A 12,273-nucleotide genomic window follows, 5' to 3' on the forward strand; every position below is an offset into this window, starting at 1 on the left:
AACCATCCACAGAGTGGCAGAGATCTGGTGTCCTTGTGCGCTGTCCATTTTCTTTAACTCACTACCCACAAACAAGATGGGCTCTGGTCTCCTCATGTGCTGTATTTCCTCTTTCAGGCCCACCATCCACAGACTGGCAGCCAAAGCTCTGATCTCTGAGCTGGAACATGGAACAGAGTCTAAGTCTGAAGAGGTGAAGAAGAAAATCTTGGAGACCAGTCTGCAGTCTGGTGTTGTCTCCTCTCTCACAGCCTATGTAGCTGTCAACAAGGACACCAAGACATGTGTGGAGGTACCTCCTATGCGTAAGGATGTCCCAGTTCCAGGTATATAGCTTTAATGTTTGAATATTGCAGACTGATCATTAGCGGTGATATTAGACATGTGTGTAGCGGATGGTTGCTACTAGTTACTAACATCCACCAAATCACACTGCTGCCAGCCCTCCATCTATCACTCTCAGAGACAATAAACAGTCATTTGCGTTGTTTTGTTTTTGTTTATTGGGGGATATAACTTGGTTGGGGAAAGGGAATATGGGATGCCCATAGAACAGTTTACTTTGCCATCATATTTAAAGAAATTCGTAGAATAGGTTGAGCCTTGAAGAACTGATGGACTCTAACATTTACAGTCACTTTCCCTGCATAACCCACGCAGACTATTGCTCCTCCTCTGCATCAACTCCTGCAGACTATTGCTCCCAGGACTTCTCTCCTCCTGCACAAAACTTCCACTGTAAAATAGTAATCTTCCTGTCCCATCATCTTCACTTGACAAAAGAGATAACTCTGAATAATCCCAGATGCTGGCTAAATTTGCTATCTTGTTACTAGGCCAGAGGTCTGCCGTATATATAAACAAGTGTAGCGCTAATAATAATACAAAAGGTGAAAAATGATGAAAAGTGATAAATATAGGATATCAACAAATATCATCATATACTAATAAATGTCCATTTTGAATAAGTCAAAGTCCATCATTATGTGAACCGTTATAGTCACCACGTGAATAAACAATTATATTAGTGACAATACTGTCCCAAAAATAGATGAAGGCGTACCAGAGATATTGGACCCAAAATTAGCATGTACTATATGGGTCAAACTTTTACTGCCTAGCAGCACTGGTAGAAACACAAAAACAATTATGCAGTCTTGGAAGCCTTCAAGGTGATCCGATGCATGTGAACATAAGATCAATGGCGACCCTAGGGGGGGGGGCCAGAGGGGGCCCTGACCCCCCCAACATTATGCTGTGCCCCACCATGTGCCCCCCCCCCCCCCCCCAAAAAAAAAAAAAAAAAAAATTTTTTTTTTTTTTTACAAAAAATCAATGTCTAAGAGGGAGAGAGTCCCCCGTCAGCTCCTGCGGATGATTCCTCCCCCCTCCCCTGCTCGCTGACACTGCATAATGCGAGCGTTCACACAACCACGGCCGTCCGATCTGCTCCTTCACCTGCATCCTCATTGGCAGGGAGAAGAGCGAGTTGCAGGAAGGACTCCACCAGGACTCTCAGTTACTGAAAAAACAGACTGATTTCTCCTGTCCTTAGGACAGGAGGACCAGCCTGTAAATTCCAAGAGATGCCAGACCAGCGCTGTCAATAGCAGGGGCAGGACAGCAAGAGGAGGCTGGGGAACCCCACAGTGGCAGAACACGAGGGCCCGGAGGCAAGACAACCTTTGCAACCCTGATAGTTCTCCCACTGCTTTGGATCCTTTTATTTTCTTGATATGCTGGTGACATATATCTCTTGTTTTCTGCCACCTTGGGGGACCCCAATACAGTAGGAAGGGAGCTCACTGCAGAACATGTGAAAGGGCCCGTTGTGGGGTCGTAGTAAAGGGCCCCAGGATATATATATATATATATATATATATATGCATTTTATAGTTGCCCCCCTACTTTTGTCCCTGTCCCCCCATGTGCCCCCCCTAAATTTGAAAGCTGGAGACGCCACTGCATAAGATTGTGCAGATACCACCACCCGAGTGAATGGAGGCTTACCAGAAAGTTGGGACCCACAAAGCATATGCTGTATGAGTCAAACAGGCTTAAATTGCCCACTGGCAATAGAGGGGGAGCCCCGAAGGCAAACTGAAGGTGGAATCCTAAAGGTTCTTTCGCAGGAGTATCTTCTCCATGTAGAAGTTTAAACGTCCTCGGACATAACCCACATAGAATAAAGAGGGGGCCATATTGTGTAATTCTGTAAAAAACATAGATTTTTATTTAAAGAGAAACACTTACATTTCAGAGGTAAAAAAGCACTTGTGTATAAAAATGGCGGCAGTGGAGTCCTACCGACGCGTTTCGTCACACAGGACTTCATCCAGACTCGACCCCAGACGAAGTCCTGTGTGACGAAACGCGTCGGTTTGAGTTCTCAATGACATCTATGACTTGGGATGGGACATAAGGGTAGTCAAGGCCCCATTTCAGAGCAACGCTGCGTTGAACCTCCCTTTGGAAACGGGAGAGCCTGGGCAGTTCCTTGGGTTTCCCTCTGCCAGGCAGGACCCAAGCATCCTGGGCCTTGATGACCCATTGCTTGTATGTGGGTGCCCTGGTCTGGGTAGTGGAAGGCCGACTGATGAAAAGTCTGCTGGTTTGAACTGGGGTCCATACTGGGGGTTGTGGTTCCTCCACTGCCTCTGACTGGGTTTCTGTTGAGGTGGACTCTCCTGTCTCCCACTCCTACTCACTTGAGCCTTCTTCTGGGAACGACCAAGAAAATATGTGCTCCACAGACCCAAATCTGTCCAGTACTCTGGGTGAACCCCAATCAATGACCCGGCCCTAAGAATGTTCAAGTTACATTCAATCTTGGACAGCTCCTCCCACCCACTCCACAATACGGTAGTCAGTCTGCCGAGTACCATCAGTGACAGATTGTTGCACCCACGATGCACCACAGAGTGAAACAGGAAATCATTTTTGCCTGTGGCAATCAAAATATATAATTCTGGTTTATGATCAGGATTTTGTGTTTCTATAGTATGTTGGTATTGTGTTGGCTATTATTTGGGGGGTGTTAGAGAAACTGGTATATTATTTGTATTTTGTAGTTTGTCTGTTTTTTAATCTGTGTTATTCATTCTATGTTGAATTTTAATTCTATGAATGTTTTATTTGTAGTGTAGTTTTTAATTTTGTTTATTTGGTGCTAATGGCTGTTATTTGTCATTTTGTTGTGTTTTTGTATCTTGTGAAGTTATTGTTGTGATGTTGTGCTGTCTTTGTTAGTGTGTCTGTGTCAAAATAATTTCCCAATTCCCTTTGGGATTAATAAAAGTATTTTGTATTCTGTATTCGAATCATTCACAGAACTCTGTGAATGAATGACGTGGCTGTGTGGGCAGAGCACTGCACCACCGCAATCTTTTCAAATTGAGAGAGTGGGTGAGGGGAAAAGATCCCCGGTCCATTGTCACAGGGGGAGAGGAGATTGAGGGAAGAGCTGCAGGAGCGGGAACATGTTTCATGTTCCACCATGTTCCCCAAAGGTGAATTTATTCTTTAAAAAAACAAGTTTGTGAAATATGTATAACCCTCCCGGTTTCCCTGCTAGCTCCTAAACTACCTGGCATGGTGCCGCTGGATAGAGGGAAGGGAGACCAGTGAACCTCTAATTCTCTTGCAATGCTGTAATGGGTATACCTTGTATGACATGGTTATTTGCAAAATAAAGATTTCGGCACACAGGTTTATGCTGCTGCCTTCAGGAGATTGGAAGAGCAAATTTGTTAGGGCAGTCCAGTATAACCTCTCCCTTTATCCGTCTGTCTTTTTGCTAGCGTCCTAGGAGAAAGGATGCCTTCTCTCTCCTGAGAAAATGATGGGCTTTTTTGTTTTATCAAGATTTCCTTTTTTATCTAGCAAGTCTTTTCAAGTAGATGTAGATCCAGAAGAGGGTCATTTTGCAGGTTTCTCAGCCAGCTACTTCTGGGCATTGGCACAGAAGCTGTACCAGATCCTACACAGAATAAGCAGTGGGGCTGGCCTGCAATGTGTCTTTGCACTGAACTCTGTATTAGGCTCTCACCTAGGTATCCATGGTGCAACAGGTTGGGTCGGCCACAGGGTGTTTTACATGTCAAAGTTTAGTAGAATTTCATATTAACCAATATATATTTTATGATATTAATTTGCATATGTTTTATTGATAATATAATTATTATTCATATTATTATTATTATTATTATTATTATTATTATTATTATTATATGGTAGTGGTTTTATCAATATTATTATTCAATAAGTAAAACAATAGTTTTTTTAATCTTTATTAATGTATACTATGTTTTCCATAGATATAGAAAGTCTTCATTTCATGTTGAACTTTAGATGACCTCTTTGCTTCTTTCTGATATTTTTTATAAGATAGTTTACTGGGTGAAAGTTCATTAGGATAGTTAATTTTTAGTTTTAAGTAAGCGCTAATTAGAAAAGAAAACACTTGACAGCAGATGGATCACAGCCTGATAAGATAAGAACATCTTATACAGGTGGTTTATAAATAATTATATGGAATATGGGAAAGTTACAGTACATTAATTAAGTTTGACAGGGTCAAACACAGGTCTGCTTGTGCCCTCATTAAAACTGTTAAAATACATTGAATAAGGAAATACTAATATGTATGTATATATTAATAATTAGACAATATTGAATAAAGTAATTGGCTTTGTATTAAAAAAAAAAAAAAAATATATATATATATATATATATATATGTGTGTATGTGTATGTGTATATGTATATATATATATATATATATATATATATATATATATATATATATATATATATATATATATATATATATATATATATATATATATATTATGTAGATGATACAGTACTTTTTTGTGAAACCCATATATGTATACATGCACATAGGATTGTATAGTGAAAAACATTAAGACATAACACATTTGGTGGGGTTATTGAAAGCTCATTCTCCCAAAGTCATAAATCTGTTATGCTTGAAGTTCTGAAGTCTTAACAGGACAAGGAGGGTTGATTTAACACAGCTGGGTGCCATACTGTCTCTACACAGGTGTTTTTAATTGGAAAAAAACAGTTATAAATCACTTTAATGAACATACAGGAATTCTGGGAATGAATAAGTTTGTCTGGTTGTAGAACAGATATCAGATTTATGGATAGTTACATTGACATAGATCTTAGCAACCAATCATATCTAGAAGAGATGGCTAAGATAAGGCTTGTAAAAGGGTATATAAATGCAAGTTTTACAATTGTAATGCCACGTACACACGAACGGACTTTACGACAGACTTTGCCCGGCGGACTTTTCGACGGACTTTACGACGGACTTTCTGAATGAACGGACTTGCCTACACACAATCCACCAAAGTCCGTCGAATTCGTACGTGATGACGTACGACCGGACTAAAACAAGGAAGTTCATAGCCAGTAGCCAATAGCTGCCCTAACGTTGCTTTTTGTCCGTCGAACTAGCAGACTTTTGGACCGGACTCGATTTCGACGGATTGATTTAAAACATGTTTCAAATCTAAGTCCGTCCAACTTTTGAGAAAACAAAGTCTGCTGGAGCCCACACACGATCTAATTGTCTGATGAAATCCAGTCCCATGGGCAAAGTCTGCCGTAAAGTCCGCTCGTGTGTACCCGGCATTAGACAGACAAGTCAGATAGGAGCTCATAAGGCTAAACTCTATGTATGCTGCCCTATTGCATGGGTCATAGAGGTCAGAACCAATGGACAAATATCTGTCCTTTTGTTGTAACTTGTCTCCTCGTATGAGTCAAATAAAGAAAACCTGCATCACTGAAGTCCTGCCTGGTTCCATACGTTATTATTCTACTTCAAAAGGCTGTGGTAAACCCTGTCTGATGGCACTCTCTCCCTGAAAAGGACAAAAACTGGTGAGAGATACAGGCTCCTTGGAGCCTGCACCTCTAACCCTCCTAGATAGGTTCTAGGATTAGGTAAATGTAGTTTGTTTCACTGTAATTAGTGTAGCTGCATTTGATTGGTATGGTTGGTTTTGTGTTTCACAGGCTTGATTGCTCTCTTCCTGTATTTTCAATGCCCTCTGGGCAGTTCCGGAACATAGGCATGGAGTAATGTAAATGGGCAGCATGAATATTTATACTGTCCTAGCCAGTGGCGGTGCGTCCATAAAGGACGCAGGAGCGCCACCCCCTCTCTCCTGCACTGCTCTATTACCATAGATAGATTCATGCATCTATCTATCTATCTATGCATTAGAAGGCTCTAATAGGCGCCCAAAACAGTGATTAGCGGGCGCCATGCTGGGCGTTCGCTGATCCCTCAGCTGTGTGTTAGGAAAGCAAAGGAATTTGCTTTCCTAACACTGAATCCACCTCTCAGCCAATCAGGTTACCGGGTCTGTTACCTGATTGGCTGAAGCATTAGGCGCTGTGATTGGACACCTGAGAGCCTGAGAGAGGACGGAAAAAGACATGGAGGACATGCAGGAGATTGCCGCTTACCCGCCCTGAGACAGGTAAGTGCAGGCAGCATCTGATGGGGCACACTGGCGGCATCTGATGGGGCACACTGATGGCATCTGATGGGGCACACTGGAAGCATCTGATGGGGCACAGTAGTGGCAATTGATGGGCACACTGGCAGCATCTGATGGGGCACAGTAGCGGTAATTGATCGGCACACTGGCAGTATCTGATGGGGCACAGTAGCGGCAATTGATGGGCACACTGGAAGCATTTGATGGGGCACAGTAGCGGAAATTGATGGGCACACTGGCAGAAATTGATGGGCACAGTAGCGGCAATTGATGGGCACACTGGCAGAAATTGATGGGCAGTGTCAGCAATTGATGGGCACAGTGGCTGCGTTTGATGTCACAGTGGCTGCGTTTCATGGCACAGTGGCTGCGTTTGATGACACAGTAGCTGCGTTTGATGACACAGTAGCTGCGCTTGATGGCACAGTGGTTGCGTTTGATGGCACAGTAGCTGCAATTGTTTTTTTTTTTCAGTTTGTTTGCTCCCCCCAAAAAATTTTGAGCACCAGCCGCCACTGGTCCCAGCCGATCCCTGTGGACCCTGCACAGATGGCTGCTGGGAAATGGATATAAATAGTCTGAGACCTGGAACAGAATTATCTTGTCCTGCAGGAGAGGATCTCAGCCTTGTACTCTTAGGCAACTCTGCTATGTACTTGCTCTTCATGAGAACACAGCTGGGCTAGCTGGGGGGCGTGGATGCTGAAAGTTGCTGAAAGTTGCTGAAAGCTGACTCAGGGGCTGTCATCTAAGCATCTAGTCTGATATTACTGGTAAATGTGTCTGGAAGATTTTGGCTGAGGCAACCAACAGCTGAGGACATTTATGAGTACAGACTGGTGTTAGAGATCCTAGAGACTGTGGGCTCCTGCCACTCCCCTGATGCTAGAAGAGAGCCAGCTGTGTGTTAAAGGGGACATTGGTGTTCTGAAGAGCTCAGTCTATCTAATTGTTCGTGATGGGACTCTGCTCAGATTGCTTAAATTTGGGGATGGAGGTGTGTCACTGGAAACACCAGACCATTTTCTTATGTATATTTTGAACCCAGGTGGAAGACGCCTACATGCCCAACTTTGGTCTGCTGCTGCCCTCGGTCAATACATTTGCATATAGTTTTTATTAAGGATTTTTATGTCATCCTTTTTACAGGCCCACTTCTTTGCCTATCCCTTCAGCTGTTTCCCATCGGTGGCTGTGAGATCTGCCATGCCCCGGGAGCTGCGATGTACATCGGGGGGTATTCCTCCCTTGCTGTCCCCTCCTTTCCATTGACAAGAGGGGCCACCTATACATCGGCGCCATGTCTGTATGCCAACCACGGGATGCCTGCTCCCCAGCGGCATCACCGCGTTTGTACTACTATGTCATCCCAGATGGCTTGGAGGATGCTCGCGCATGTGCGCTCTCCCCATCTAGCGGCGAGCGTTTATTATACTCGTCCATTCGGCCACCTGCACATGGTGTTTGGGTGGAACCTGCTGCGCCCTCTGGGGGGTATATATGAAGGGATTAGCATCAATGGATTTCTCTCTTCATGGCCACAGACTTCACATGTTCAAGACACATGTATCATGGTAAGCATAAGCAATCTTACTCTTCACTAGCATGCAACATGACACCTATTTCTACACCTGTGCAAGTGAGTTCACATGTCACCTTTTTTCTGTTTTTGTTTTTATTTATTTATTTTCTTCATCACAGTTTCCCTTTCATTGTTGTCCCCATCAATATTGCTTTGCACCTCACCTCCCATCTGTTTCCATGCCCACACTTTTCTACTTGTTTTGCTTGTATACTATGCAGTGGTGGCTGGTGTGCTTTTCTTCTGGGGGTGCAGATCCAGCTTGTCTCCTCTTCCACAGCACTAGGCATCCAATAGGATCGCCTGGCGCTTTGGCTAATCAGGAAACAGGTTTCACTGACCTGCCTCCTGATTGGCGGGGAGTAACTGTAGTGTGAAAATAGCAAAAATTTTGCTATGGTCACACAATTGGGTGAGCCCACCATATTTTGAAACCTATTAGAGCCTCTGGCTCTAATCAGGTGCTAGAAAAAACACACTTCCATCCAACCCCTCCACAGAAATTCATTTATGACCTGTGTCCTGAAAGGGGCCGGGCACATGGATAGGGAGGATGGTGGAGATGTTAGGGGGGGGAGGGGTGGCGCCCATGCACTCACAATGCACGGGCTGCCACTGATACTATTATTTTTCTTTATGTACTAGTACATACACCTACCAGATAGGTCTATAATATTACCTGATTGGATCATACACTCTATAGACCCTTCACATATGTACTACACATATGGTTGGCCTTCCTAGTACATATATGACTACTTAGATATACTTAGATATACACTTTTGTTGCAGCTGCAAATCCTGTTTGACATTGAGGGACATCAAAGGTCACACTCCTTGGCTCCCATGTTAAGCTTACCCCCCATCTGTCCCCAGGTGGGTCTTTGCTGGTTCCTTTCCTTCAGCTCCCGGGACAGACACACCTTGCTGCCACCTGTTGGTTTATTGGCTTTTGAGACGTTGGCTCGGTCCATATGTATGGGATCTCTTTGTGTAAGGTCCCCCATATTTGCTGTATGGTATTTATTTTTATGTTAAATATTTCTCATTGACATTTTTATTCTGTAGATACACTGCATTTACATACTGTATACTCCTGAAGAAGCAAGCCTGTGTATTACTGTACATCAACATTTCTAAATATATATGTATGTGGTCGCTTGGTAATGTGTTTTATCACTGCCAGGTGGTTTGGCATCTCTGTTCATGCATTTCATATATGATGAATGTTATACAATTAAAAAAAAAAATTATAAACCATGTTTACTTTGTATACTCTGACCTTTTTGTGCTCACCTCATTTAAAGTCCCACGGGGCAATTCTTCTTTGTTGCAAATTGATGAAAAGACATTTAAAGACGTTTAAAACAGTGGTGGAACTACCAGGGTCGCAAAGGTCGCACTTGTGACTGGGCACTGGTGTTACAGCACTGTTGAGGGGCCCCAGGGAGGCTGCCAGATGCAGGGCTCTGAGCTGAGAGTGTCTTTCCCATACAGCCCAGAGCCTGCACTGACAGTTACCCCTCCCTCCTCCCTCTCACGGATGGTAGAGGAGAGAGACAATCTATTCCTTCTCCTCCTACCCCTCTCCTCCTTGCACTGCGAGAAGTGTGAAGACCAGCACCTGAATGATTAAATTTAGCTGTCACACTTCCTGCAGTGCACACTGGAGGAGAGGGGCTGTAGGAGGAGAAGCAGATTGTCTTTCTCCTTTACCATCCGTATGCAGGAGGAGGGAAGGGGAATTGTCAGTGCAGGCTCTGGGCTGTATGAGAGAGACACTCTCAGCTCAGAGCCCTGCAGTCAGCAACTCGACAGTGTGACCTTTGCGACCCTGGTAGTTTCACCACTGTTTTAAACTTTTGGGCCCTGCATGGCCAGCACGGTCAATATAAATTTTATTTTTATAATTTTTTTTAGATTTTATGCACAATGCTCTGTTGGGCAGTTCTAGGTGCACTATTTTCTATTATTTCTATTTAAAAATTATTATAAAAAGAATTGAAATGGGGCGTGGCTTGGATGGCTTCCCGGGCAGACATGTCTCTCTGAAGCTCCCGCTCCGGCCTGCCTGCACACAGCTGGAACCTGCTCCTTTTCGCCATCAATCATGGGCAAACCGTGCAAAAACAAAGAAGCGGACCCCAGGGGACACACCACCCGCTCTTCCTCCGCCCCCCCGCCGCTCATCACAGAGTATTTTGGACAGGGAGCTACAGCCGGACAGCACGAGGCCAAGATGGCGCCAGCGCCATGCACAGCAGCCGTTCCCTCTCCTTCTCTACAAGCCTCCATAGACCGCAGGAACAACAGGTACGGATCCGAAGGTGACTTGCCAACTACACACTCTCTGATCCCCCCTGCCGACCTCTCGATCGCCCCCCCGGCCCCCTCCGGAGGACATATACTGGGCAGCCTGTCACAAACTTTTCCCCCATGCCTTATAGGACCCGCGTTCTCTGTATCCTCCGACCAGCCGTCCCCCTCCTGGGACTCCTATGCTCCGGACTGGGACCCCCGTTCCCTACCACAACGCTCCCAGCCACATAGGGACAGAGCCCCCTCTCTCTCCCCTCTCCAGAGAGACACAGTCCAGGCTCCAGCACCTCCCAGGCCCCACGGCCATCAGGATTCCAGGGGGCTTATTCTCACACGGGGAGTCCGCAGGGCCCAATGATAACCCAAAAATTCAGCACTACTCCCCCTTCACTACCACCTCAGAGGGGATCCCCCATGCCAACTTCCTACTCGGCCGTAGTGCAGGGCTTCCATGCTCACACCACACCGGATTTTGACCCTGACCCTGAAACATGTACATCTTGGCGAGATTACGTCCGTTGTATGCCCACAAAACAAGACTTCCGTATGCTCATCCAAGAAGTACGGGATACTAGTAGAACTGAGATTAGCATGCTTCGCACTGACCTTCATCAACTGTCCACTAAAGTCGCATCTTTGGAGGAGGAAACATGCGACACTAAAATTGAACTCTCGCAAATACATGATCGCCTAACCTCACAAGCCTCTACTCTTAGAAACTTCCAACGCCATCTTGAAGACCTTGACAATAGAGGTAGGCGTAACAATATTAGGGTCCGAGGCCTTCCAGAGGCGACCCAGGAGGAAGACCTGAATGTGACTTTGCAAGCCATTTTCAACAGCATTCTAGGTCGCCCGGAACATCAGCGAGTTAAGCTAGATCGAGCACATCGAGCTTTGCGCCACCGTGGGCCAGGATCCCGACCACGAGATGTGATTTGTAGGATGCACAACTACACCCTTAAGGAGGATATTATGAGAAAGGCACGAAACATGCACGCCATTGATTTTGACGGGGCCTCCATCCAACTTTTCCCGGACTTATCATGGATCACCCTCCAACAAAGACGATCCTTGCAACCACTTCTCACCCTGTTAAGAGAACATGACTTTCACTATCATTGGGGTTTCCCCTTTAGCCTCACGGCAAAAAAAGATGGGAGGTCCACAACCCTCCGATATCCAGAAGATCTTCAATCTTTCTGCAGGGAATTGGATATCCCGGTCCCACCTACCCCTGGGTGGGAACCGCTGCCGGTAACCCCACCTCGTCCAGACCCTTGGATCCAAGTCACTGGCCGAAAACGTACAAGACCGCGCTCTGTGGGCCCTTCCCCACCACCTCGTCAGAGATGAACTGCTGTTTCTTTAAATCCCTTCTCCACCTTGATGTCTGATATCAGACTTATTTTGTCTGTTTTTCTACCTGAGAACCCGCAGATAAATCTTGCTCATCCTATTCATCCATAGTTTGGGCCTATTTAGCAAGAAGGTTTTCTTTTATGTTAGCAATACATGTTTGATTGTGACTATAAGCATCAGATAGAATTCGTACAGCTAGCCGGGATATACTACCCCCCTCCCCCTTATCCCTCCTTTCTCTCACACACCCTCTCTTTCCCTACCTTCTCCCCCCTTCTTCCCTCTCCCCCTCTTCTCCTCTCCCCCTTTTTTATCTACCTATTTCTGCTCCCTTTCTCCCCTTCCTCTTAATTTTTTGCCCCAGGGGGAGGGCATGGCTGGTTGGGAAGGATATCCCTCCCCTTTTTCTTTCCCTCTGTTTAAGGACAAGCTTTAGGGGAATATTATGAAGAGGGAAAACCCCTGT

General features: G+C 45.1%; 1 protein-coding gene across 3 annotated transcripts in view; it reads left to right on the plus strand.

Annotated features, from left to right (window-relative positions):
- LOC141121578 (von Willebrand factor A domain-containing protein 5A-like) overlaps positions 1-12,273 on the plus strand; it is a 155,851-nt gene that overhangs the window by 109,268 nt on the left and 34,310 nt on the right. For all 3 annotated transcript variants that reach the window (XM_073611216.1, XM_073611232.1, XM_073611223.1), the window contains exon 14: positions 118-326. In XM_073611216.1, coding sequence (XP_073467317.1) covers positions 118-326 — 209 coding nt within the window. The remainder of the gene's footprint in view (positions 1-117; positions 327-12,273) is intronic.

The sequence above is a fragment of the Aquarana catesbeiana genome, linkage group LG01 (genome assembly GCF_042186555.1).
Source record: "Aquarana catesbeiana isolate 2022-GZ linkage group LG01, ASM4218655v1, whole genome shotgun sequence".
Lineage (NCBI taxonomy): Eukaryota > Metazoa > Chordata > Amphibia > Anura > Ranidae > Aquarana > Aquarana catesbeiana.